General features: G+C 47.3%; 1 protein-coding gene across 4 annotated transcripts in view; it reads right to left on the bottom strand.

Annotated features, from left to right (window-relative positions):
- SLC2A5 (solute carrier family 2 member 5) overlaps positions 1–18,763 on the bottom strand; it is a 52,906-nt gene extending 34,143 nt beyond the window's left edge. The window contains exons 1-2 of one of the 4 annotated variants that reach the window (XM_074380019.1): positions 18,620–18,763; positions 1,932–2,022 (exon numbers count right to left, since the gene is read on the bottom strand). In XM_074380019.1, the coding sequence (XP_074236120.1) occupies positions 1,932–1,964 (33 nt within the window). In that variant the 5' untranslated portion in view covers positions 1,965–2,022; positions 18,620–18,763. Of the gene's footprint in view, positions 1–1,931; positions 2,264–18,619 lie in introns of those variants that run through there. The other 3 variants (XM_074380018.1, XM_074380020.1, XM_003927922.4) reach the window with 3 other exon arrangements.
- Positions 18,764–27,661: the final 8,898 nt, after the last annotated feature.

Raw genomic sequence — 27,661 nt, forward strand, 5'->3', positions numbered from 1 at the left:
AGCTGTCAACCCAAGACCCTATCCCATGTGATTCCCAAAGCTGTCAACCCAAGACCCTATCACATGTGATTCCCAAAGCTGTCAACCCAAGACCCTTTCACACGTGATATCTAAAGCTGTCAACCCAAGACCCTTTCACATGTGATTCCCAAAGCTGTCAACCCAAGACTCTTTCACACGTGATTTCTAAAGCTGTAAACCCAAGACCCTTTCACTTGTAATTTCTAAGGCCGTAAACCTAAGGTTCTTTCATGTGTAATATCTAGAGTGTAAGCCTATATAAAGGCAGAGCTTCTCTTTGTTAGGGGAGCTTGGGCATTTAGACAAAACATAAAGCCTCGCTCCCAGGCCATAATAATAAACACCTCTTCCTTCCCGGGTTCGGTGTTCGAGAGGTCTCTTTCTTGTGGCTGCTCCTGCTTCACTGCTTCCCAGACCCACTCTTTTTTCTTTTTTTTTGAGATAGAGTTTTGAGCTTGTCACTCAGGCTGGAGTGCAATGGTACGATCTTGGCTCAGTGCAACCTCCACCTCCCGGGTTCAAGCAATTCTCCTGCCTCAGCCTCCCGAGTAGCTGGGATTACAGGCATGCACCACCATGCCCGGCTAATTTTTGTATTATTAGTAGAGATGGGGGTTTCACCATATTGGCCAGGCTGGCCTCGAACTCCTAGCCTCAGGTGAACCACCCATCTCGGCCTCCCAAAGTGCTAGGATTACAGGTGCCTGCCACCATGCCTGGCTAATTTTTGTATTTTTAGTAGAGAAGGGTTTCATTTCACCATGTTGGCCAGGCCGGTCTCAAACTCCTGATCTCAGGTCATCCACCCGCCTCGGCCTCCTAAGACCCACTCTTAATCTATGAGCTACAGGCCAGGCGCTACAGGCTCACACCTGTAATCCCAGCACTTTGGGAGGCCAAGGTGGGCAGATCATGAGGTCAGGAGTTCGAGACCAGCCTGACCAACATGGTGACCCCTCGTTCTCTACTAAAAATACAAAAATTAGCCGAGCTTGGTGGCACGCACTTTATAATCTCAGGTACTCAGGAGGCTGAGGCAGGAAAACTGCTTGAACCCAGGAGGTGGAGGTTGAAGTGAGCTGAGATCACACCACTACACTCTAGCCTGAGCCACAGAGCCAGACTCCATCTCAAAAACAAACAAAATCTACGTGGTACAGAGCATGTTTCCAGTTTCACATCCGTGCCTGAACAAATGCTATTTTGCAAAATTGTGCACTACTCTTCCTCCACTCCAAATATGAGCACATGCTATCGAGATGAATAAATACAAGTTCTTTTAAAGTGTTAATCAGTTAATATTTCTTTTCTGACATTATGCATTTTCCTCAGTCAAGGGAATCTAGAAAATAAACCGCAATTATGTTGTGGGAGTTCATAAAAACCTTTCCTCTCTAAAACAGGGGAGCCTCAGTATCTAAAAGGCAGGAAATCTACATGACAGATCTGAACTAAATTCAAATCTAGCAACACCTTTTCTGAGTTTATCTTGTTTTCACGCAGCTCAGCAATGCTACTTGCTGAAAAGGTTAATTAAATGCCCTGAAGCCAAAAGCAAAACAAAAGTAGAGCGAAACATCTCGCCAAACATAGAAGGAGTTTGCCGCTAACATGTTCGGTACAAGTGGGGACAAATTAATGCTTTGGGTCTCTTCCATTCAGTTAGAGATCCCACTTTTAAAGGCTGTTCCAGTAGAATGATTTCCACAGAGCACTTGTCTCTATACCTCTCTCCTCCCTGTAAAAGACCACCTGTTGGGCAAGACGTTCCCCCTATCCCCACCACAATCCCTCCCAACAGAAAGTTCCCTCCGCAATACCAGAAGCCCCCCAGCCACTCCCCAGGAAGGCAGAGCAGGCCCTGGCAGCCAAGCCTGCTCTTGGCCCCTTTCCCTGAACCACACACTCACCCCTTCCTTCATGCTCTGATCCTGCTGCTCCATGCTTGCTCTGGAAGGGCAGAGGGCTGCTCACCTCCTCTTAGCCAAAGTAATGCGTGCACTGAATGGAGAGAGAAGACATTCTGGGTGCACTTTGGCCATGCCAAATAACAGCCAATAGCAGTTTTATAGCCAGACTAAGTCAAAATAACCCTTTCAGGAACCTGGTCTTCCTTTCACTTCTGCTTTTAAATGAAATGTCTGGGGTTTGGGTAAGCAAGTGGGTGCCTCCTGGGACTGCAGGCCTGGCATTGTCCTGATGGGACAGTCTGTGGTATTTCCCCATTGCTAAAGTCTCCACCAGTCAGGCTCGTGGTGAGTGGCTGGAAGGTTATTTTTGTCAGGAACGCGTGGAAAACAACAGCTGTCATTCACCCTACACGACATAAGGGAGCAACAGATTGGGCGACTGGAGGCCTCATAGAGGCTCTGCCTGCCAGGAAAGCTGCAGTCTAGTCTCTCTGGTGCAGAGTCAGTTTTGCGCAAGTCACCATGTAACCCTGTTTGGGGAGAGTTTCCTATTTTCCGGGTTTTGTTTTTTTGAGATGGAGTTTCACTCTTGTCCCAGGCTGGAGTGCAGTGGCATGATCTCCACTCACATAACCTCTGCCTCCCGAGTTCAAGCAATTCTCCTGCTTCCACCTCCTGAGTATGTGGGATTACAGGCGTGCTCCTCCACACCCAGCTAATTTTGTATTTTTAGTAGAGATGGAGTTTTGCCATGTTGGCCAGGCTGGTCTCGAACTCCTGACCTCAAGTGATCCGCTCACCTCAGCCTCCCAAAGTGCTGGAATTACAGGTGTGAGCCATCCTGCCCAGTCTCTTATTTTCCATTTTAAGAAGGTCAGAGTGACCTAGAGATGTTACTTTCTGTGTATTCATCACTACTGGGAAGGTGGTAAATACCTCGAATCCCTCTCCAGGCAGGGCAGGAAAAGTGAGTCACAGCTACTGTTCTGGGTCCGGCCATCTCAAGGCCAGGCCACTGTCAGAACCCTGTGCTTGGCACTCATTCAGATGCCACAGGGCACGCCAGGGTAAGTGGCCAAAATCCAAAGTCTCGAAAGTCCTGCAGGTTTTCATCTTTACAGGACATACTCCCTGTTTTATTTGCTGTGGCACAAATCCAGTTACTTTAGTGATTCATTTGGAATCTCATGCATCTTTAAACAAGCAGAGACTTGGAGCTCGTGTTGGGCACTGTTTCTGGCATTAGCAGCAACCCCCCAGAGTTGCTCAGGGTGGGAGACTGCAGGAAGCCTAGTCTGTGTGTGTGTTTCGGGGTGGTGGTGGGGGGCGGAACCCAATCCCTATTCACAATGGAGAACTCAGCATTCCCTTTCACCAGCGTCACTGCCTTTTTCTTCCACATACCACTGTCCTAGCACGCTGACTTGCGACGATAGCATAGAAAGACCAGAGGTTTCCAATTATTGCAAAGATCTTGAAAAATTTCCAAAGAAAATGTGCTTTAATTGAATTGCAGGGGTAGAGATGGGGGTAGGAAATTGATGGGGGAGTGAGGAGGCAGATAGATACAGGTGAGCAATCCAACAACAAAAAAAGCATCTGGCCGGCCGCGGGGGCTCAGGCCTGTAATCCCAGCACTTTGGGAGGCCGAGGATGGGGGGAATCACCTGAGGGTCAGGAGTTCGAGACCAGCCTGGCCAACATGGTGAAACCCCGTCTGCACTGAAAATTAGCCGGGCGTGGTGGCAGATGCCTGTAGTCCCAGCTACTTGGGAGGCTGAGGCAGAAGAATCGGTTGAACCCGGGAGGCGGAGGTCGCAGTGAGCCGAGATCAAGCCACGGCACTCCAGCCTGGGCCCCACCGTCCCCCAAAAAAGAATCGTCCAAAGTTTGCAGTCATCAGTCACGTCAAGTGCATGACACCCGCTTCCAGGCCCAGCTCTTGCACTTCTCCCTGCCTTCGGGCCAGCGGGTAATTTTAAAAGGAGGTCGCTGGTGAGGACGCGGACATTCCCAGCCCCCCGCCGACGGCCTGGCCTGGGGAAGCGGGGACAGTGGGCCAGGCTCTCGGACCCAGAGGGGATCATCCCGGGGGGGCTGCGGGCCGCACTACCTGGTTCCTGCCAGTCACAGGGCGTCGCAGGCACAGTCATGGCGTCACCAACGCTCGACCCAGACTTCCGCCCTGGAGCGAGCCGCGCGCTGGAGGAGGGCGCGGCGGGAGGCCGCCATGACGCGGGCTGCGGGCCGCTGGGTCAGTGCCTCTCCCGGTGGGCCGGCGGGCTCCAGGTGGGTCCTGTCCCTGCGCAGGACCCGTCCGCCGCAGCCCGAGTCCCCCTCAGCCCGGATCCCCCTCAGCCCCAGCCTGCGTTCCCCTGAGCCTCAGCCCGGATCCCCCTCAGCCTCAGCCCGGATCCCCCTCAGCCTCAGCCCGGGTTCCCCTCAGCCTCAGCCCGGATCCCTCTCAGCCGCAGCCCGGATCCCCCTCAGCCTCAGCCCGGATCCCCCTCAGCCCCAGCCTGCGTTCCCCTGAGCCTCAGCCCGGATCCCCCTCAGCCTCAGCCCGGGTTCCCCTGAGCCTCAGCCCGAATCCCTCTCAGCCTCAGCCCGGATCCCCATCAGCCCCAGCCTGCGTTCCCCTGAGCCTCAGCCCGGATCCCCCTCAGCCTCAGCCCGGGTTCCCCTGAGCCTCAGCCCGGATCCCCCCCCCTCAGCCTCAGCCAGGGTCCCCTTCATCCTTTGCCAGAGTCCCCCTAAGCCTCTCCCAGGTCCTCCTTCTGGCTATGGAGCCCCAACCTTCCTGGCGGGTGGACCGGCCTCCAGGTCCCGCCTCCGGCTGTCATTAGGCCGAGGCCTGCAGGGCGGGGTGGGAGGCTTGAGATGCTCAGCTGCGGGGCTCACAGATGGTGGCGGGGCGGGGGGGGTCCTGGCAGACCTGAGGCAAGAGGATCCCTTGAGCCCAGGAATTCGATCATGCCACTGCACTCCAGCCTAGGTGACAGAGCAAAGACCCGGTCCCCAGAAATAAATAATAAAAATTAAATTAAAGGCCGGGCGCGGTGGCTCACGCCTGTAATCCCAGCACTTTGGGAGGCCGAGGCGGGTGGATCACGAGGTCGAGAGATCGAGACCATCCCGGTCAACATGGTGAAACCCCGTCTCTTACTAAAAATAGAAAACATTAGCTGGGCATGGTGGCGCGAGCCTGTAATCCCAGCTACTCGGGAGGCTGAGGCAGGAGAATTGCCTGAACCCAGGAGGCGGAGGTTGCGGTGAGCCGAGATCGCGCCATTGCACTCCAGCCTGGGTAACAAGAGCGAAACTCTGTCTCAAAAAAAAAAAAAAAAAAAAAAAAAATTAAATTAAAAATGAACGTTTCCTCTGGCTGCCCAGAGGTGAGGGGACAAGAGTCCACTGGATCTGGAGTGGGGAGAAGGAGCAGTGAAAGGTGTTCGTCATAGCCCAGGTGAAAGAACAATGTGACTTGGACCACCATGGGACTGTGGAAGGCGGAAGTAGATACACTTGAGGTATGTGAGGGATGAAAAACTGACAATCACTTGGTGATCGGATGGGGGAGAGCAAATAGAAGTGTTTCTGTTACTGTTATAATAAAACAGAAATAGACCAGGTGCGGTAGCTCATGCCTGTAAACCCAGCACTTTGGGAGGCCAGGGCAGGTGGATCACTTGAGATCAGGAGTTCAAGACCAGGCTGACCAACATAATGAAACCTCATTTCTACTTAAAAAAAAAAAAAAAAAAAAAAAAAAAAAATTAGCCGGGCATGGTGGTGCATGCCTGTAATTCCAGCTACTTGGGAGGCTGAGGCAGGAGAATCACTTGAATCTAGGAGGCGGAGGTTGCAGTGAGCTGAGATCGCACCGCTATACTCCAGTCTGGGTGACAGAGCGAGACTGTCTCCAAAAACAAACAAACAAAAAAGGTAAAACAGAAATGAAAGTTACCCTTCTGAATCAGAATGAAAAGCAAAGGTTTTATATAAGAAAAATTTAACCAGGGCAAAATCCTGGGTTAGCACCACACCGCAAAGCCTGCTGGCACATCTCCAGACCGTTCTGCGACCAGACAATGATACCAGGACTTCGGTCACTACTTGTCTCACCTCTGCTAGGAATATTCTAGAATTTTAAAGTTTTGCCATGGGCCTCTATTGTACAGACTGCTAATGGCTTCTCCCCATCCACAAACCCATTTCAGCACCTCTTCTGTAGTAATAGAATTGGGGGCAAGGTCTGTGGCTGCCCCAAATCAAGACATTTCCCCATTGCCCTTGAAGGCAGTACAGACATGAAGTTCCACCTAATGCAACATATACAAGATGCCACATGGCAGCTTCCGGAAACTTCACTCTCTTCTTTGCCTCTTTCTCCATCCTGCTTCCTCGAATGTAGATGCCGCTAGCTTGGGGCTTGAAATCGAGGGCCCACAGGACAGGGCATCAAGCTAGGAGGAGCTGGGCCCCTTATCCTGTGGAGAACCATCCCAGCTCTCCACCACTAACTTGACTTAGTAGGAAATAAAAATATTTCTCCATTTTGTTTTTCGTCACTTGCAGCTGAAACTGATTCTCACTGGTAAAACTATTAAATGCATGCCCGAAAATCTGTTAGGACAGAAAACAGGAAGATATTCTACCAAAGCCCCTGGTGGTTCAGATGGCAGAGTCTGTTGTGTCTCACTCAGTGCATGCTTCTGCGCCATGAGTTAGTTAATTCATTTGCAGATGATAAGAGAATGCTGGCCGGGTGCGGTAGCTCACACTTGTAATCCCAGCACTTTGGGAGGCCAAGGCAGGCGGGTCACCTGAGGTCAGGGGTTTGAGACCAGACTGGTCAACATGATGAAACCCTGTCTCTTCTAAAAATACAAAACTTAGCTGAGTGTGATGGGAGGAGCCTGTAATCCCAGCTACTCGGGAGGCTGAGGCGGGAGAATTGCTTGAACCCAGGTGGTGGAGGTTTCAGTGAGCTGAGATCCAGCCACTGCACTCCAGCCTGGGCAATAGTGCAAGACTCCGTCTCGAAAAATAAAAAAAAATAAAAGAATGCTGTAGGCCGGGCGCGGTGGCTCAAGCCTGTAATCCCAGCACTTTGGGAAGCCGAGGCGGGTGGATCACGAGGTCGAGAGATCGAGACCATCCTGGTCAACATGGTGAAACCCCGTCTCTACTAAAAAAAAAAAATAAAATAAAACTAGCTGGGCCTGGTGGTGCGTGCCTGTAATCCCAGCTACTTAGGAGGCTGAGGCAGGAGAATTGCCTGATCCCAGGAGGCGGAGGTTGTGGTGAGCCAAGATCGCGCCATTGCACTCCAGCCTGGGTAACAAGAGTGAAACTCCGTCTCAAAAAAAAAAAAAAAAAAAAAAAAAAGAATGCTGTCAGTAGGATGCAGAAATTGTTTGTGTTCTTAGCAGCATGTTTATATAATAGTTTGAGGTGCTGGTGGTGGGGCCAGGCGGAGGTGGGGGTGCGGGCAGGGAGTGGTGGGGGCAAGCATTCTCTCAGGGAAAGAGCCAGGCTTAGCAACTGTAAACTAAAAATATCTGAGACAGGTCTCAATTTAGAAGTTTATTTTGCCAAAGTGAAGGACATGCCCAGAAGAAAAAAGCAGAATCTCAGAAACAGTCTGTGGTCTGTGCCTTTCTCCAAAGATTATTTTGAGGGCTTCAATATTTGAAGAGGAAAAGCTGGCTGGAGGGGAAAGAGGGAGAGGATGGCAATCCACACCTTGCAAGAGAAAAGGTGCAAAAGGTGCACGTAGTGGAATCATCAATTACACGTCTGTCTCTTGCTCAGTAAATCAGCACTTTACATAAGGTAAGGTGAACACTGAGTAGCTCCTTGTGGCAATATTTAACCTTTTATCTGTCGCTGTCTGCTTAGGAACAAAAGCTGTCTTTACAGTTTCTTGCATGACTCAGCTTTCAGCTTACATTTTTCTTTTCCTTTTTGGTAGAGTGAATTGGGGTCCTGAGTTTTTTATTTTCCTTTCACACAACATATGGAGACCTTAAAGAGAAAATGCTGCAAATTCTGCAGGGCTCTAGGGCTGGTTTTGTGGCATCAAGAAGTGCTTTCTCTTGTAATCCCAGCGTTTTGGGAGGCTGAGGCAGGAGGATCACTTGAGCCCAGGAGTTCAAGACCAGCCTGGGCAACATAGTGAGACCTTATCTCTACAAATAATCAAAAATTATCCAGGTGTGGTGGTATGCACCTGTAGTCCCAGCTACTCGAGAGGCTGAGGCGGAAGAATGACTTGAGCCCGGAACTTCAGGCTGCAATGAGCTGTGATTGAGCCACAGAACTCAGCTTGAACAACAGAGAGAGAGATCCCGTCTCAAGAAACAAACAAAAACCAGTGCTTTCCAAGCTTTCTGTGGAGTCCTAATTAGGGAAAAGGACTCAGGCTGGTGGGACGAGGGGAAAGCAAAGACAGAATGCAAATAAGCTTTAAATCTGCCTTTCTTCATGGTCCAGAACAGATAAAGATGAAGCAGATGAGTTATAGGTCTGTCTTTATGTCCCAGGAAGTGTAGCCCTCCTGAGCAAATGACACACATAACTCACAAACTTCCTGCTCACCATCAAACGCCTCCATTTATCAAACATCCCGGCTGACAGAAGAGGGCAGGTTAGCTCCCTGCAGCCTTGGCGTCATCCATCAGCCCAAGAACCATCCTGTAAAATCTCCAGCAAGCCTTCATTTCCTGTACTCCACTCCTCTTCTGCTGATACTGCCATTGCCTCCTTGCAATATCTTTTCTTGCTTTCTCTAATAAATCTATCTTTCTCTACCTACAAGTGTCTTGGGTGACCCTTTCGGTAATCTTAAATGGTGGAGTTAAAGGAAAGTTGAAGACATTTTCATATATAATTTGTTTTAATTGATTATAGCCTGAATTGGATTTTCAATTTTTTTTTTTTTTTTTTTTTTTTTTGAGACGGTGGATCTGTTGCCCAGGCCGGGGTACAGTGGCATGATCTTGGCTCACTGCAACCTCCACCTCCCAGGTTCAAGTGATTCTCCTGTCTCCCTGCCTCAGCCTCCTGAGTAACTGAAATTACAAGGTGCACCATCACGCCAGATTAATTTTTGTATTTTTAGTAGAGACAGGGTTTGGCCATGTTGGCCAGGCTGGTCTTGAACTCCTGACCTCAAATGATCTACCCACTTCAGACCCCCAAAGTGCTGGGATTACAGGCATGAGCCACTGCACCTGGCCGAATTTTCAGTTTTGATGAAACAGCTGGGCCCAAAGACCCTAATATGAGAAGAGAAAGCAAGAGTCCCCCACGCCAGTGGAGATTCACCCTAGCTCCTGTGTTTATCAAGACTGCGTTTATTTTTGTTTGTGTTCAGATGGTAAAATTGCATAGGATCCAAATGGTCTTTGTCAGTCCTTTCTCCCCTGAAGCCCTGTTATTTGTATGTGCCACTTGGCAGAATGTCACGTTCTTTAGGAATGTGTATATCACATGATAGCAGAAATGCCTATATGTGCCTTGGAGGCACAAATAGGGGTGTTACCAAGGTGGTGTGTATATTTGGCTTGCTTGATTGATGGGGAGAGGAAGTAGCTCTTGGTCACACCCATTTATTAATCTAAAGAAAAAAACTGAGGCAAAGTCCATCCAAGTAAAGAGTTTATTTGGGTCAAGTTTGAGGACTGCAACCCAGGAGCATGGATTCAAGTTGCCCTGAATGTATTTTCCCATCAGCAATAGTTACAAGTGTGTGTGTTTTTTGTTTTTTTTTTTTTAAAAAAAAGGAAGGCCAGACACGGTGGCTCATGCCTATAGTCCCAGCACTTTGGGAGACTAAGGCAGGTAGATCTCTTGAGCTCAGGAGTTCAAGACTAGCCTGGCCTAAATGGCAAGACCTTGTCTCTACAAAAATACAAAAATTAGCCAGGCATGGTGCTGCACGCCTGTTGTCCAAGACACTTGGGAGGCTGAGGTGGAAGGATTGTTTGAGCCTGGGAGGCAGAGTTTGCAGTGAGCCGAGATAACGCCACTGCACTCCTGCCTGGGCAACAGAGTCCAACCCTGTCCGGAGCTGGGCACGGAGGCTCAAGCCTGCAATCCCAGCACTTTGGGAGGCTGAGGTGGGCGGATCACCTGAGGTTGGGAGTTTGAGACCACCCTGACCAACATGGAGAAACCCGTCTTTTTTTAAGATTAAAAATTAAAAAAAAAAAAAAAAACCCTGTCAGGAAAGGAAGGAAGGAGGGAAGGAGGAAAGGAAGGGAGGAAAGAAGGGAAGAAAGAAGATAGAAAGATCCCAAGAAAGACAGGATTACATTTTTTTGTCTTTGTTTTGTTTTTGTTTTTTTGTTTTTTTTGTGAGACGGAGTTTCGCTCTTGTTACCCAGGCTGGAGTGCAATGGCGCGATCTCGGCTCACCGCAACCTCCGCCTCCTGGGTTCAGGTAATTCTCCTGCCGCAGCCTCCTGAGTAGCTGGGATTACAGGTACGCACCACCATGCCCAGCTGATTTTTTTGTATTTTTAGTAGAGACGGGGTTTCACCATGTTGACCAGGATGGTCTTGATCTCTTGACCTCGTGATCCACCCGCCTCGGTCTCCCAAAGTGCTGGGATTACAGGCTTGAGCCACCGCGCCCGGCTAAGATTACATTTTTTTTTAACAGAAAAAAAAAAAAAAAAAAGGAAGGAAGGAGGAATGTTACCAGGAAAGAGTCCTCATCCAGACCCCGAGAGAGGGTTTGAAAGTAAAGAAAAAAATGGCTACTCTGTAGCAGAGCAGTGGGATGGACCGCTCAACTGATGCTCCTTATAATTACTTCTTGTTATTTGCTAAACAAGGGGAGGATTATTCACCAGTTTTCTGGGAAAGGGGTGGGCAATTCCCTGAAACTGAGAGCTCCTCCCCCTTTTAGTCCATATAGGGTACCTTCCTGAGGTTGCCGTGGCATTTGTAAACTGTCATGGCACTGGTGGGAGTGTCTTTTAGCAGGCTAATGTATTAAAATTAGCATATAATGAGCAGCGAAGACAACCAGAGGTCACTTTCATCACCATCTTGGTTTTGGTGGCTTTTTGTGGCTTCTTTACCCCATCCTTTCATCAGCAAGGTTTTTGTGACCTTGTGCTGACTTCCTATTTCAACCTTAACCTCCTGGGAATGTAGCCCAATAGGCCTCAGCCTCATTTTACCCAGTCCTTATCCAAGATGGAGTTGCTCTGGTTCCAATGCCTCTGACAGGAGGTGGGTAAGGGATAAAAGACTACGCACTGGCTAGGCAAGGTGGCTCACGCCTGTAATCCCAACACTTTGGGAGGCCAAGGCGGGCACATCACGAGGTCAGAAGATCGGGACTATCCTGGCTAACACAGTAAAACCTCACCTTTACTAAAAATACAAAAAATTAGCTGGGAGTAGTGGCACGCACCTGTAGTCCCAGTTACTCGGGAGGCTGAGGCAGGAGAATCACTTGAACCCAGAAAGTGGAGGTTGCAGGGAGCCGAGATTGCACCACTGCACTCCAGCCTGGGCAAGAAAGCGAGACTCCATCTAAAAAAAAAAAAACAAAAACAAAAACAAGAAACTACACATTGAGTACAGTGCAGAGTGCTCAGGTGACAGGCGCACCAAAATCCCAGAAATTAACAAATTTATCCATGTAACCAAAAACTACTTGTAGCCCCAAAACTATTGATTTTTTAAGAAGAGACCGTTTCTAAATCGTTTACCAAGAATTTACATCAAAATCATGTAAACTGTAGATGGGCTCTACATTGTTCTTTGTACCAGGAATTCCAAAACGTTGAAGAAAACGGGCGAGGCAGCTATCAGGAACAAAGTGTCTTCAAATAACTGCCCTGGACATGGGTGGGGAAGTGACTCCAGTTCCCATTCACGTCTCTCTGGGCCTAATAAATTTTGCAAACATCTCAGAGCTCACACTGCTGGGGCTGTTTTTCCATTCCCACATTCCAGGTTTAGATAAGGAAGGAATCATTAACAGGTTCAGAGTGGACCTGACCACCCCTTGGTGCCCTTGCTTTTGGCACCGGCAGCGTTTCTTGTCTGGGGAAGCAGAGAGGGGTGCATCCAGCCAGCTGACGTAGGGCCTTTCGAGCCCAGTGCCCACACATGGTGTCTCCCTCTTCCTCCTCTGTGAAAAGCCACACCCCACGCTGGGCATGCCACTTGGCTTCCAGACCCCAAGTCTGCAAGGAGGGACCTTCCGAGTTTATCTTTCTTCAGGAGCCAGTTCTGTGTTCTGTCCACACCTGATCTCAGCTGCAAGCTCCTATTAGATGTCTCCAAGGCAGAGAGGTTACTGATCACGCTCTGACATGCCTGGGGTGTAAACTTCAGAGACATGACAAGGTGAGTACATTTTTTCTTACCAAGAACAGAATTTGACCTCGCCTATCAGAGAGTGCACGTGCGCAGGAAGGGTGTGCTCTTGGAGAAGCACAGGCAGAAAGCGTGAAAGCCAGGCAGCAGAGGCTCGTCAGGATGCAAGGGGCTTCTGTAGGTTACACATTAGCCTGGATAGACACTCCTCTTTTTATTTTTGATTTATTTATTTTGTTGAGACAGAGTCTTGCTCTGTCACCAGGCATGATCTTGGCTCCCTGCAACCTTTGCCTCCCGGGTTCAAGCAACTCTCCTGCCTCAGCCTCCCGAATAGCTGGGATTACAGGGCATGTGCCACCACACTCAGCTAAATTTTTGAATTTTTAGTAGAAACAGGGTTTCACCACGTTGGCCAGGCTGGTTTCAAACCCCCAACCTCAGGTGATCTGCCCACGTTGTCGTCCCAAAGTGCTGATATTACAAGTGTGAGCCCCTGCACCTGACCCATACCCCTCTTTTTAAAAACCACGCAATGGCCAGGTACAGTGGCTCAGGCCTATAATCCCAGCACTTTGGGAGGCCAAGGTGGGTGGATCACGAGGTCGGGAGATCAAGACCATCTTGGCCAACATGGTGAAACCCTGCCTCTACTAAAATACAAAAAATTAGCTGGGCATGGTGGTGCACACCTGTAGTCCCAGCTACTCAGGAGGCTGAGGCAGGAGAATTGCTTGAACCTGGGAGGCAGAGGTTGCAGTGAGCCGAGACCGCATCACTGCATTCCAGCCTGATGACAGAGCAAGACTCTGTCTATATTTATTTATAAATAAATAAATAATAAAGAAAGAAAAACCACATAACATAAAACTTACCATTTTAACCATTTAAAAATGTACAGTTGAGCTGTGGTAAGTATATTCACATCGTTGTGAAACAGATCTCCAGAACTTTTTCGTCTTGTGAAAATGAAACTCTGTCCCCATTAAACAGTGACTCCCCATTTTCCCTCCCTGAAGTCCTGGCAACCATCATTCTACTTTTCTGTTTCTCCGAGTTTGGGCACTCAGGATAAAAGCAGAATCACGCAGTATTTGTCTTTCTGTAAGTGATTTCCGAAGACTTCGAGCATGTCTTTGTGAGCCATTCACGTTGTAACATGTAAGGAGACTGCCTTCCTTTCTGAGGCCGGACCACACTCCTTGTGTACACACACCACATTTGGTTTACCCATTTATCTGTCAGCAGTCACTTGGGCTGCTTCTATTAATACCTTTGGCAATTGTGAGAAATGCAGCTTTGCTCATGGGTGCACAAGTATCTCGTTGAGCTCCCGCTTTCCATTATTTTGGATATATATCCAGAAGTGGGATTGCTGGATCACATGGTGATTCAAATTTTCTTTTTTTTTTTTTTTTTGAGACAGAGTCTCGCTCTACTGCCCAGGCTGGAGTGCAGTAGTGCAATCTCAGCTCACTACAACCTCTGTCTCCTGGGTTCAAGTGATTCTCCTGCCTCAGCCTTCTGAGTAACTGGAACCACAGGCGCATACCACTACACCCAGCTAATTTTTCTTGTATTTTTAGTAGAGACAGGGTTTCACCGTGTTAGCCAGGATGATCTCGATCTCCTGACCTCCTGACCTCTTGATCTGCTCGTCTCAGCTTCCCAAAGTGCTGGATTATAGGCGTGAACCACCATGCCTGGCTGTTAATTCTATTTTTCATTTTTTCAGGAATCACCATTCTGTTTTCCACAGTCGCTACACCATTTTACATTCTCACCAACAGTATAGAAGAGTTCCAATTTCTCCACATCCTCAGCAACACTTATTTTCTGAGTTGTTGTTGCTGTTGTTGATAATAGCCATTGTAACAGGTGTGAGGTGATCTCGTGGTTTTGATTTGCATTTCCTTAATGATCAGTGACGTTGAGCATCTTTTCGCATTCCTGTTGGCAGTCTGTACATCTTTGGAGAAATGTCTATTCAAGTTCTTTCCTAATGAGACCATGCTCTTTGATCACAGATAATGAGACCAGGCAGGTCATAAATAATATCCAGTAGTTCGCAGGAGCTGGCTTATGTATAATGTGAAAATCAATAATTCAAAATCAAAACTGTTGGTAATTGAAATTGAGTCATAAAGGAATGTGCTTGTGGGGCCTTTAATCCCTCTCACCTGGGATTCTAGGTGAGTCACTGCACCTGGCCTTGAATAAATTCCTCTAAACTGGATTCTGATCCTTTCAATTATTTCAGGTTGACAATAACCTCATCAAAATGAAAAACTGGCAGGTGAGGTTGCTCACGCCTGCAAACGCAGCACTTCAGAGGCAGAGGTGGGCAGATCACTTTAGCCCGGGAGTTAAGGCCAGCCTGGGCAATGTGGTGAAAGCCTATCTCTACAAAAAATATAACAACCACAAATTAGCCTAGTGTTAGCACATGCCCTTGATCCCAGCTACTCAGGAGGCTGAGGTGGCAGGATCAATTGAGCTGAGTGGTCAGGGCTGCAGTGAGCCATGATCATACCACTGCACTCCAGGCTGGGCAACAGCATGAGACCTTATTTCAGGGGAAAAAATCCCCACCAAAACAAAACCCACACTCTTGTGCATCAAAACACATTATCGATAAAGTAGGCCAGGTACGGTGGCTCACGCCTGTAATCCCAGCGCTTTGGGAGGCTGAGGCAGATGGATCACAAGATCAGAAATTTGAGACTAGCCTGGCTAAAATAGTGAAACCCTGTCTCTACCAAAAATACAAAAATTAGCAGCAGCGTGTGGTAGTGGGCGCCTGTAATCCCAGCTACTCAGGAGGCTGAGGGAGGAGAATCACTGGAACTCAGGAGGCAGAGTTGCAGTGAGCCAAGACCGCATCATTCACTCCAGCCTGGGCAACAGAGCAAGACTCTGTTTCCAAAAAAAAAAAAAGAAAAAAAAAAAAGATAAAAGAAAGTAAAAACAGGAGCTGGGTACAGTGGCATGTGCCTATATTCCCAGTGACCTGGGAGGCTGAGGCAGGAGAGATCACTTGAGGCCAGGAGTTCAAGTCCAGCCTGGGCAATGGAGGTAGATTCCTTAAGAAAAAAAAAAAAAAAGTAAAAAGACAAGAGACCAGAAGAAAAAAGAAAAATTTTTGCAAATCATATATCTTATAAGAGTCTGGTATCCAGAATATATAAAGAACTCTTACGATTCAACAACAAAAGATAAACAACCAAATTCAAAATGGGCAAAGCACTTGAATAGATTATTTGCTTCCAAAGAGGATATGCAAATGACCAGGAAGCACATCACTTCACACATTAGCATGGCTATCATTTTTTTTTCTTTTTTTCTTTTTTTTTAGAGACTTTTGCTATGTTGCCCAGGCTGTAGTACAGTGGTGATTCACAGGCGCGATCCCACTACTGATCAGCCCAGGAGTTTTGACCTGCTCTGTTTCTGACCTGGGCCGGTTCACCCCTACTTAGGCAACCTGGTGGTCCCCCGCTCCCGGGAGGTCACCATATTGATGACGAACTTGGTGCGGACACCCAATCGGCATAGCACACTACAGCCCAGAACTCCTGGGCTCAAGCGATCCTCCCACCACAGCCTCTTGAGTACCTGGGACTGCAGGCACGCGCCACCGTGCCTGGCGGCTATCATTCTCTAAAAAAAAAAAAGGAAATTAACTAGTGTTGGTGGTCAAGGAAGGTGGCTCACATCTATAATCCCAGCACTTTGGGAGGCTAAGGGAGGTGGATCGCTTGAGCCCAGGAGTTCGAGACCAGTCTAGGCAACATGGCAAAACCCTGTCTTTAATAAAAATACAAAAATTAGCCAGGTGTGGTGGTGCGCATCTGTAATCCCAGCTACTCAGGAGGCTGAGGCACGAGAATTGTTGAACCCAGGAGGTGGAGGTTGCAGTGAGCCAAGATTGTGCCACTACACTCCAGCCTGGAAGACAGAACAAGACTCTGTCTCAAACAAACAAAACAAAAAACAAGCGTTGGTTAGAATGTGGAGAAATTAGAACTCTTGTACCTTGCCGGGAATGTAAAATGGTTCAGCTACTGGGGAAAACAGTTTGGTGGTTCCTCAAAAAGTTAAACATAGAATTACCATATGACCCAGCATTTCTACTCTTAGATATATAACCAAAAAGAATGAAAAACATGTACTCAAGAAAATACATGCACTCATATGTTCATAGCAGCAGTATTTGCAATAGCCAAAAGGTGGAAATAGCCCAAACATCCATCAGTGGATAAACAGACGGACAAATTGTGGCACACACACAATGGAATACTATACAGCTATAAGAAGAAATGAGCTAGGCACAGCGGTGCATGCCTGTAGTCCCAGCTCCAAGGAAGCTGAGGTGGGAGGATCGCTTGAGCCACGGAGTTTAAGGCTAGCCTTGGCAACATAGAGAGACCCTGTCTCTAAAAAGAAAACAAAAACAAAAACAGAAGTACTGATATATGCTATATGAGCTTTAAAAAAATGCTGAGTGGGCCGGGCGCGGTCTGTAATCCCAGCACTCTGGAAGGCTGAGGCAGGGGAACTGCTTGCACCTGGGAGGCGGAGGTTGCAGTGAGCCGGGATCACACCACTGCACTCCAGCCTGGGCAACAAGCATGAAACTCCGTCTCAAGAAAGGAAAAGAAAATTCCTTTGCTGGGACATCATGTATCTACAACTTACACAACTGTAAATTCAAAGGCAATGCAATGGCAGGGCCTGCCGAATCGGGAAGAGTGTGGTTTAAGCAATGCAATTTTCCATGAAAGCACACATTTTCTTCTCAGTGGTTTGAAATCAGCCATGGTGAAAATGAGATAGGAATAACACAGGGGTGGTCACAGGAGAAGAAAACATTCCAGGCAATAGTTCTGCATGACTAGCCAAAGGAAACCATTGAAATAGCTGCAGAAGTAGGGGCCCCGAGAAACAGGATGTGGCTAAGCTGGCTATGGTGACTGGAACCAATATAGCACTGGACTTGACCTAGGTTTCATGCAGGACCTCATTATACGTCATTAACATGCTAAACCCTGCTGGGCATGGTGATGCATGCCTGTAATCCCAGCTACTCAGGAGGCTGAGGCAGAATCGCTTGAACCCAGGAGGCAGGGGTTGCAGTGAGCTAGGATGGCGCCATTGCACTCCAGCCTGAGCAACAAGAGTGAAATTCCATTTCAAAACCAACAAAACCTATACTAAACCCACAGCCACCAGGCCATTACAGTTCCAGAACATCCATATTTGGCATAAAAACAGGAAACACCACAATTTCGAGAAACTCTCACCTTTTTTCAGGAATCTTCATAAATATCCCACCCCTTGGTAAAGGAAACCCGTAAAGGGGGCAGCCCCACACGCCATTAGGTGCAACTCTCTCTCGAGTCGCCCTGAACTCTCCTTTCTTGAATGCGTACTTTTTGCTTTGCAATAAATCTCTGTACTTTCACTATTTTCTGACTTGTTTTTGAATTCCTTCTGGCAAAGATGTCAAGAGCCAGAAGGGATTGGACACTACCTGGGGTTAAGGTCCCACTGGCGTTTGGGGACCTCCCCTAGCCCACAGGCATCAGAAACATTACACAAATCAGCTCATGCTGTGAATCAGCCACTGGTCCACCATCCCAGCCTGTTCATCATTTTGCAGCATGTCACAGACTCAGGCACTACATCGGGCACAAGGTCCAGATAACACATCTTGCACCTCACCTGGGATCTTGAGAAACATGTAATAGAAGCCAGAAGCCCCATAGGGGCAGCCACACCACGTGAGCATCGGCCACAGGCTTGGCGGCCCTGGAACCAGCCCATCCTCCAGTCCTCGTTGGTCTGGAAACCTGCAACGGGCCCATCACCTGGGAGCTGGTTAGAAATGCAAAATCCAGCCGGGTGCGGTGGCTCACGCCTGTAATCCCAGCACTTTGGGAGGCTGAGGTGGGCGAATCACAAGATCAGGAGATCAAGACTATCCTGGTAAACACAGTAAAACCCAGTTTCTACTAAAAATACAAAAACTTACCTGGGCGTGGTGGTGCTTGAACCTGGGAAGTGGAGGTTGCAGTGAGCTGAGATCGCGCCACTGCACTCTATCCCAGGCAACAGAGTGAGACTCCGTCTCAAAAACAAAACAAAACAAAACAAAAAGAGAAACGCAAAGTCCACGCCACTCCAGACCTACTGAATCAGAAGCTACATTTTAGCCAGATTCCTGGTGGTTCAAGCTCATATTTAAGTTTGAGAAGCTCTGTTCTAGGTTTTCCTGAATGCGGCACACCAGTGAGTCCTCCCAGCCCCAAGGCCTCTGTGCCCAACCAGAACTGACTTACCCCTGGGCTCTCCTTGCTGTTTATCTGGGCACCGGCTGATTGCTGACGGCACTCTGTGCCTGCCTTCCGACTCTCTCACAAGTCTGCTTTTCCTCTTGGGATAATGTGGTGCTGGTGTTGATAAAAACAGTCAGACTGTAAGCCAGGCGTGGTGGCTCATGCCTGTAATCCCAGCACTTTGGGAGGCCAAGGCGGGCGGATCACTGGCGGTCAGGAGTTTGAGACCAGCCTGGCCAAAATGGTGAAACCCCGACTTTACTAAAAATACAAAAATTAGCTGGGTGTTGTGGCGGGCACCTGTAATCCCAGCTACTCGAGAGCCTGAGGCAGGAGAATCACTTGAACCCGGGAGGCGGAGATTACAGTGAGCTGAGACCGTGCCGTTGCACTCAAGCCTGGGTGCCCAAGGTGGCCAGGGTACAGCTTGGTTCTCTACATTTTAGGGAGGCATGAGACATCAATCAAATACATTTAAGAAATACATTGGTTTGGTCCAGAAAGGCGGGACAATTGGAGGGTGGGGAAGGGTTCTCCCAGGCTACAGGTAAATTTAAACACTTTCTGGTTGACAATTGGTAGAATTTGTCTAAAGACCTGGGATTAAACAGAAAGGAATGTCCGGGTTAAGATCAGAGGTTGTGGAGATCAAAATTTTATCATGCAGATGAAGCTTTTAGCTAGCAGGCTTCAGAGAAAGTTGTGCAATGTTTCTTATCAGCCTTGAAGCCTGTGTTGCTGTTCCTGCTGGAGAGCTTTGATGAGGCATGTTCCAACCCACTTCCACGATGGCCTGAAACAGTCTCTCAGGCTAAGTTTTGAGAGCCCTGGCTGAGAAGGAAGTTCATTCAGATGGTTGAGGTATACGGTGGGGCGGGGCTTAGAATTTTATTTTTGGTTTATGCTGGCGTGACAGGGGTACAGGACAGGGCAGGTTTGCTCCCCTCCAGGCCAAGACAAGTGCTGGCTGCAGCAATGTTTTTTTTTGTTTTGTTTTTGTTTTTTTTTTTAAATAAAGAAGAGGAAGAAAGAGAAAGAGGAAGAAGGAGAGAGGATGGGGGTATTGCTTTATTGCCCGGGCTAGAATGCAGTCTAAATATGCGTATGCCTATAATTGTCCTTAATAATGGAGACATAAAAGAAAATGAGGGAAGAGAATAGCAAACAAGGAGCCAACCAAGATTTCTTTTAAACTTCTAAGTTGATATGATGTGGTACTGATAAGAGTGTATATTTTGTATATTTAAAGTGCAGAGTTCTATAAATGTTAATTACATTTACTTGTTCCAGATCTGAGTTCAAGTCCTGAATATCGTTGTTAATTTTCTGTCTCATTGATCTGTCTAATATTAATGTTGAAGTCTCCCACTATTATTATGTGGGAGTCTAAGTCTCTTTATAAGTCTTGTATGTCTGCGTATTCCTGTATTGGGTGCGTATATATTTAGGATCTTTAGCTCTTCTTGTTGTTGCATTGATCCTTTTATCATTATATAATGTCCTTCTTTTGATCTTTGTTGCTTAATTGTAACTTCTGCTTTTTATTTATTTATTTTAGCTCTCTGTTTGGTTGGTAAATCTTTCTCCATCCCTTGTTTGGAGTCTCTGTGTATCCTTGAATGTGAGATGGGTCTGGATGCAGCATACTGATGGGTTTTAGTTTTTTATTCAAATTGCCTGTCTTTGGATTGGGGGATTTAGTCAATTTAAATTTAGAATTAATAATAATATATGTGAGTTTAATACTGCCATTAGCTGGCTATTTTGTCCATTAGTTGATGTAAATTCTTCATTATATTGATGCTCTTTTTGATAATTTTTTTAGAAAGGCTGATACTGTTTGTTCCTTTCATATGTGTAGTGGTTCTTTCAGAAGCTCTTGTAAAGCAGGCCTGGTGGTGATGAAATCTCTGAGTGCTTGCTTATTCACAAAAAACTTTATTTTTCCTTCACTTGTGAAGCTTAGTTTGGCTGGATGTGAAATTCTTGGTTGAAAGTTCTTTTCTTTAAGGATGTTGAATATTGGCCCCCACTCTCTTCTGGCTTGTAGGGTTTCTGCTGAGAGATCTGCTGTAAGTCTGATAGGCTTCCCTTTGTGGGTAACCTGACCTTTCTCTCTGGCTGCCCTTAGTATTTTCTCCTTCATTTCAACCCTGGTGAATCTGACGATTATGTGCCTTGGAGTTGCTCTTCTTGAGGAATATCTCTGTGGTGTTCTCTGTATTACCTGGAGTTGAATATTATCCTGCCTTACTAGGCTGGGAAAATTTTCCTGAATAATGTCCTGGAGCGTATTTTCCAGCTTGGATTCATTCTCTTCGTCACATTCAGGTACACCTATCAAGCGTAGATTAGGTCTTTTCACATAGTCCCATATTTCTTGGAGACTTTGCTCGTTCCTTTGTATCCTTTTTTCTCTAATCTTGTCTTCTTGTTTTATTTCATTGAGTTGGTCTTCGACCTCTGATATCCTTTCTTCTGCTTGATCAATTCGGCTGTTAAAACTTGTGCATACTTCACGAAGTTCTCGTATTGTGTTTTTCAGCTCCATCAATTCACTTATATTCCTCTCTAAATTGTGTATTCTTGTTAACATTTCGTCAAATCTTTTTTCAAAGTTCTTAGTTGCTTTACATTGGGTTAAAACAAGTTCTTTTAATTCACAGAAGTTTCTCATTATCCACATTTTGAAGCCTGCTTCTGTAATTGGAACACACTCGTTCTCCATCAAGCCTTGTTCCGTTGCTGATGAGGAACTGGGATCCCCCGCTGAGGGAGAGGCGTTCTGATCTTGGGCATTCTCAGCCTTTTTTGGCCGTTTTCCTCCCTTCGTTATAAATTTATCCATCTGTGGTCTTTGAATTCACCGTCTTTGTAATTAGGTTTCTGAGTGGACGTCCAACTTACTGATTCTCAGCGCCGAAATCTGAGCAACCCACTGCACCGACCAAATCAGCGGCGTTAAGATTGACGGTGCTTTTCCGACTCTGCACCAAGAACCGTCGCTCCAAGGCGCGGGCAAAACCGCCTCGCCGGTCACAAGAGTCGCGCTGGCGACCCGTGGGGCTCCTCCGCTGGGAATCTCCTGGTGCGTGAGCAACAAGAATTCATGTGAAGGTGTGGCGTCCTCTCATTCTTTGCGCTTTCACTGGGAGCTACAATTCCGAGCTGTTAGTGATCAGCCATCTTGGATCTCTCTCCCAGCAATGTTTTATCTGCTGGTATTTGAGAAGCTTTCCCTGATGCAAGGGGCCCAGGCAAGTCTGGGGTTCTGCTGTCTGCCGGGAAGAAAAGCTAAAGGGAGAGAGGGTCTGATCCCGTCTCTGGCATCATGGTCCTAAGAAATTGCTGGAAATGCCTTCCTCATTAACAGTGCCGCCCAACAAGAATGTCTTCCCTCCCTGGTTCTCTGTTGACTGCTGAGGCTGGGCATGGTGCCCTGGAGGGGAACTAGCTAATGTGAGGTGGAACCGGGAGTTCAATCTTCATGATCACTTGGATAATACAAGAAAGGCTAACTTGCAGGGATAATGACAGCTGGGCTTTCTAGAGCTCTTTCTCCAGCTTAGTCATTGCCTGAAGTGTAATTGCCCGACGGGTTCCTCCTGCCCGCTACACAGACAAAGTCAATTGACCGAAACCATGGCATTGCAGTAAAGAAAATTTAATTGCTGCAAGGCTGGCCACGCCCCAAGGGTGAGGGAATTACCACTTAAATTAATCGCCCTGAAAGCTCAGAGGTTAGGAATTTTCTTTTTCTATTATTATTTTTTTTTTTTGAGATGAAGTCTCACTTTGTTGCCTAGGCTGAAGTCTCACTTTGTTGCCTAGGCTGAAGTGCAATGGCACAATCTCAGGTCACTACAACCTCCACCTACCAGGTTCAAGTGATTCTCCTGCCTCAGCCAACTAGCTGAGATTACAGGCATGCATCACCATACCATGCCTGGCTAATTTTTGTATTTTTTTTTTAAGTTGAGATGGGGTTCACCATGTTGGTCAGGTTGGTCTTGAATTCCTGACCTCAAGCAATCCACCCATCTCAGCCTCCCAAAGTGCTGAGATTACAGGCGTGAGCCACTGTGCCTGGCCAAGGTTAGGGATTTTCAAATAGTTTGGTGGGCAGCAGACTAGGGAATGGGTGCTATTGATTGGTTGGGGAACGCCACCGAAGGGGTATGGAAAATGGTACTGGTGCTTGACAGAGCAGGAGCATCGCCATCTTGAACAAACGCCACCATCCTAAGTTCCCCTTAATTAAAAACTGCCTAAATCCAGCCCCAAAACATCAGCCTAATGGCTAATGTCGGCATAACCAGAAACATTCCAACCCTAAGATAAACCCTTCTCTGACCAGAAACATACCAACCCCAATATAGCCTCCCCTCTGACCAGAGACATTCCAATCCTGCAGTGAACTTTCACTCACATAGAAACATTCTGAACCTATGATAAGCACCCCCTTTCAAAACCCTTAAATATCCTTAGTCCATAAGAGAGAAGAGCTCTCTGACCTAACTTAGCCAGAAGCCCCTCTCATGTTTGTTTTTGCAAAAATAAACCTGTTTTAACTGTCAAGCCACATTTTGTGTTTCTTTCTTCTTTACTTAAGTCTTACGTTTGGTGCTGAAACCCAGGATGGGTGTTGGGGGCAGAGGCTCTCTTGCAACCCAGGAAGCAGTGGGCAGCAGCAGCTCTCACCCTGAGTTAACTCCTGGATCCTGAGAGTCTCTGGCCACCTGCCCTGTCTTTTAACTTACTTCACTTTTCAAGTGATTTGTGTGAGAAGGACAATTAATCTGAAGGGGACTGTGAGGCTTGGGCTGGGGATACTCTCTGGTGGGCTCTCAAAACCCTCAGGTCTCAGGAATCCAACTCCAACTGCCTGTGACAGGTATTTTGCTCTCTAGCCCTTGCTCCCTCTTCCTCCCTCTTTCTACCTTTTCCTCCCTCTTCTCTCTCTCTCTTTCTTCCTTGCATGGCTCCAGTCCAGGAGGCCCTTAGCCAATTCCAACTGGAACATCCAACATCAGACACGAATCCAGCCAACTGGTAAAATCTGCCTTCCCCTGGCTTTCTTATGGTACCTGGAAGAGTCAGGTCTGCCATGCCAGTCCTCAGTGGGCCAATGGGACTAAGCTAGTGGAAGCCTCGGTGACACCCAGTTTCTTCTCAGCTTAACAGTCCTTGTTAGAAAGAGGATTCTAAGTCTCTATCTTTTGTCTGGGGATGCCTAGAACAAAAACAGATGGGCTTCCTCTTACCAGCCCACATGGGTGCCAAACAATCCCACGTTCCTATGTCCTCCCAGCTAGGCTGTCTCATTTGGAACCTTGCCAAACTCGGCTTACAGGGGAACCTGAAGCCAAAGTGTTTCATTCTTTATCGCAACACAGCCTGGTCTCAATGCAATTAGATAATGACTGTTGATGGCCTGAAAATAGCACCTTTGACTTTCAAATTCTCAGGGACCTTAACAACTTTATAACTAGGGATGGCAAATGGCAAGAAATTCCCTATGTTCAGGCTTTCTTCTCCCTTAGATCCCAGCCCTCCCTATGCCAAGGTTACACCCCTCATGAAATCCTTCTTCTTAATGAAAATCTTCCCTGGGGTTTTCCTTCCTCCAGAATCTGTTCCTCTGAAATGCCTTTTGACCCTGCAGATAAACCCTCTCCATATTCTCAACCCCCTGCATCTGCCGCTTCTCACCCACCCAAACTCCACCCAGTTGGCCCCTCCTGCTCCCAAGCCTTTACCACCAAAACCCCTCCCTCCTCCTTCTCCATCTATTACTTGTTTAAAAACTACTCCAGCCCTTCAGGTCGCTGCAGTTCGACATCCAACCCTGCAGGTGGGTGGTGGCTCAGCATCCAGCTGACTGCTGCTGCCCCTTCCCCAACACCCTGCCCCCAGCATTCTTCACCTGTTACCCATTCAAAAACGACTGCAGCCTCAAGCCACCTCTGCCATTCTTCTTCTCCAGGAAATGGCTGGGATTAAAGGCATTGCTTACATTCATGTCTCTTTCCTCCACGTCTGATTTGTCACAAATCGAACAACGTCTGGGATCTTTCTCTGAAAATCCCTCTCATTAACGCAAGGAATTTTTGCACATAACTCAATCTTTTAATTCAACTTGGCATGACATTTATGTAAGTCTAACCTCCACCCTCACTTTTGATGAAAAAGAGTGCAGCTCTTCAGCTGAAACACATGCAGATAAACTCCATAATCAAGCCCCTATGCAAAATCCAGTGGCTAATGATGCAGTTCCCCATAGAAACCCATACTGAACTTACAACAGGGAGACACTGGCATCAGATGAAGAGATCATGTGATTACCTGTCTCCTTGCGGGTACAGACAAAAATGCCCATAGGCAGCTAACTATGAAAACTTAGACAAATTACACAAGAGCCCCAGGAGGATCCTGCCCTTTTCTTATCACACCTCACTGAAGCTATGCTAAAATATACCAATTTGGACCCAGAATCTAGAGAAGGTCAAACTTTTCTCCACCTCCAATTTATTTCCCAATCTTCCCCAGACATCCGGAAAACAATGACAAAAATTAGAGAAGGATCCGCAGACATCTCAGTAGGACCTCTTAATTGCAGCCTTCCATGTCTTTTATTTTTTTGAGACGGAGTTTCGCTCTTGTTACCCAGGCTAGAGTGCAATGGCGCGATCTCGGCTCACCGCAACCTCCGCCTCCTGGGTTCAAGCAATTCTCCTGGCTCAGCCTCCTGAGTAGCTGGGATTACAGGCACACACCACCATGCCCAGCTAATTTTTTGTATTTTTTTTTAGTGGAGACGGGGTTTCACCATGTTGACCAGGATGGTCTCGATCTCTTGACCTCGTGATCCACCCGCCTCGGCCTCTCAAAGTGCTGGGATTACAGGCTTGAGCCACCGCGCCTGGCCTCCATGTCTTTAACAACAGAGATGAGGAACACAAAATTCAAAAAGATAAGCATTGGCTGGGTGCGGTGGCTCACGCCTGTAATCCCAGCACTTTGGGAGGCCGAGGCGGGTGGATCACGAGGTCAAGAGATCGAGACCATCCTGGTCAACATGGTGAAACCCCGTCTCTACTAAAAATACGAAAAATTAGCTGGGCGTGGTGGTGCGTGCCTGTAATCCCAGCTACTCAGGAGGCTGAGGCAGGAGAATTGCCTGAACCCGGGAGGCGGAGGTTGCGGTGAGCCGAGATCGCGCCATTGCACTCCAGCCTGGGTAAAAAGAGCGAAACTCCATCTCAAAAAAAAAAAAAAAAAAAAAAAAAGATAAGCATCTCTGTTTAGAATGCCAGATGCTCGCCTCTGCTGTCCAAAAGTCAATGACACGAAAGCCTCCGGATAACCCGAAAGGAAACTCCGCCACCTCTCAGGAAGTCTGTTTCTGATGCAGCAAACCGGACACTGGGCAAGGCTTGTCCTAACCCCTGCCACCAACCAAACCATGCCCAACTTGTGGTCTTTGGAAAATGGACTGCCCCCAACAAGAACACCTTCCCCATTCGGGTGCAGCTCATAATGAAGCTCCCCTGCCCTCACAGGAGGAAATCTCTTCTGCTGGCGCTCACCATGGAGGACTGAGGGTGCCCAGGATTCTTTGCCCCCACATATAGTGAATCCATGGAACCCAGGGTAATTTGGACAGTATCCAATAAGATTATTTCCTTTCTTTTGGATACTGGGGTGAGCCTATTGGTATTAACTGAATATCAAGGCCCATAAGAATGTTCAACCATTTCTGTTGTTGGCATGAAGGGTGTGGGAAGTAGAAAAGTTCCTTTTTAAAGTTTCTTATCTTGTTAAAGAACAAGTGTGCTAATAACTTTGTTAGGCCCTATCCTATGTAGCTGTTAGACATGTCACACCTACAGGCACGTAGTACATTCTATGTCCTTGTACTTTAACCAAGATATATGTGCTGGACCTGCTCACAGGCATGTCTCAGCTCTCCATTGCTATTACCTGTTTAAAAAAGTTTTAAGTCGTTAGCCAGTCGGGTTTTAGTTTAGATTGTGAGGTCTGGCTCCAGCCAACAGAGATCAGACACAGCAGTAAAGACAACCTCAAAGGGACAAATATGTCTGTTTTCCTTTGTTCATTGTACTCTTATGGCAAGATAGCTAGCAAGAGTACCCTTCCTGCAGTCCAGGAAGTAAAAACTGCATTGCTGAAAGATCCTTTGTCTCAGTGCTCATTTTTCTTTGTGACACTGAGCATCTATTTCTAACATCTATTTCCAACAAAGGGCATACAAGAAATCCCATACAAAACACCGCCACCATACTGCTCATTTCAGGGAGTCATCCTCACTCAGTCTTTCTCAGTCATTCCTCATTGTCCGACTCCTTGATTAAGAGGGACATTCTACACACACTAGGAGGAATCATTCGTTTATCAGTCCTGCACCAAAGCCACCTTTATTTATTATTATGTCAAGGACAGAACCCCTCCTCAGACAGTCACCATCAAACAGACTTAAATCCCAAATTCCTCAGCCATGTAAACCCCATAGCATTGAACATTAACTTCCCAGTAATAGCTACCCACCATTCTCCAATCCAAATGTCACTGAATAATCTAGGTACTATACAGTGTTCCCACGATATTCCCCCAATCCTGGTTACAGGGACTCAAGCCCGTCATCTCCCAACTTTTGACTGCCAATATTTGAGTCCCCATCCATTCTCCCCACAATATGCCTATTCTCTCAATTAAAAAACTGGATGGCTCCTAGAGAGGGGTTCGGGATTTGTGACAAATCATCGCCACTATGCTTCCTGTTTGTCCTGTTGACCCAAACCCCTACCCCCTCCTATCATGAGCCATTTCTCTGTCTTAAGCCTTCAAGACGCCTTTTGTACTATCCCTTTACCTCCCTCCCCTCAAAACCTTTTTGCTTTCACTCGGACTGATCCTGACACAGGCTGCTCCCAACAACTCACCTGGACTGTCCTCCTCAGGGGTTTAGAGACAGCCCGCACTATTTCGGTCAGGCTCTTCAATGAGACCTCTCCCAACCACCTC

Source organism: Saimiri boliviensis, chromosome 11, assembly GCF_048565385.1.
Source record: "Saimiri boliviensis isolate mSaiBol1 chromosome 11, mSaiBol1.pri, whole genome shotgun sequence".
Lineage (NCBI taxonomy): Eukaryota > Metazoa > Chordata > Mammalia > Primates > Cebidae > Saimiri > Saimiri boliviensis.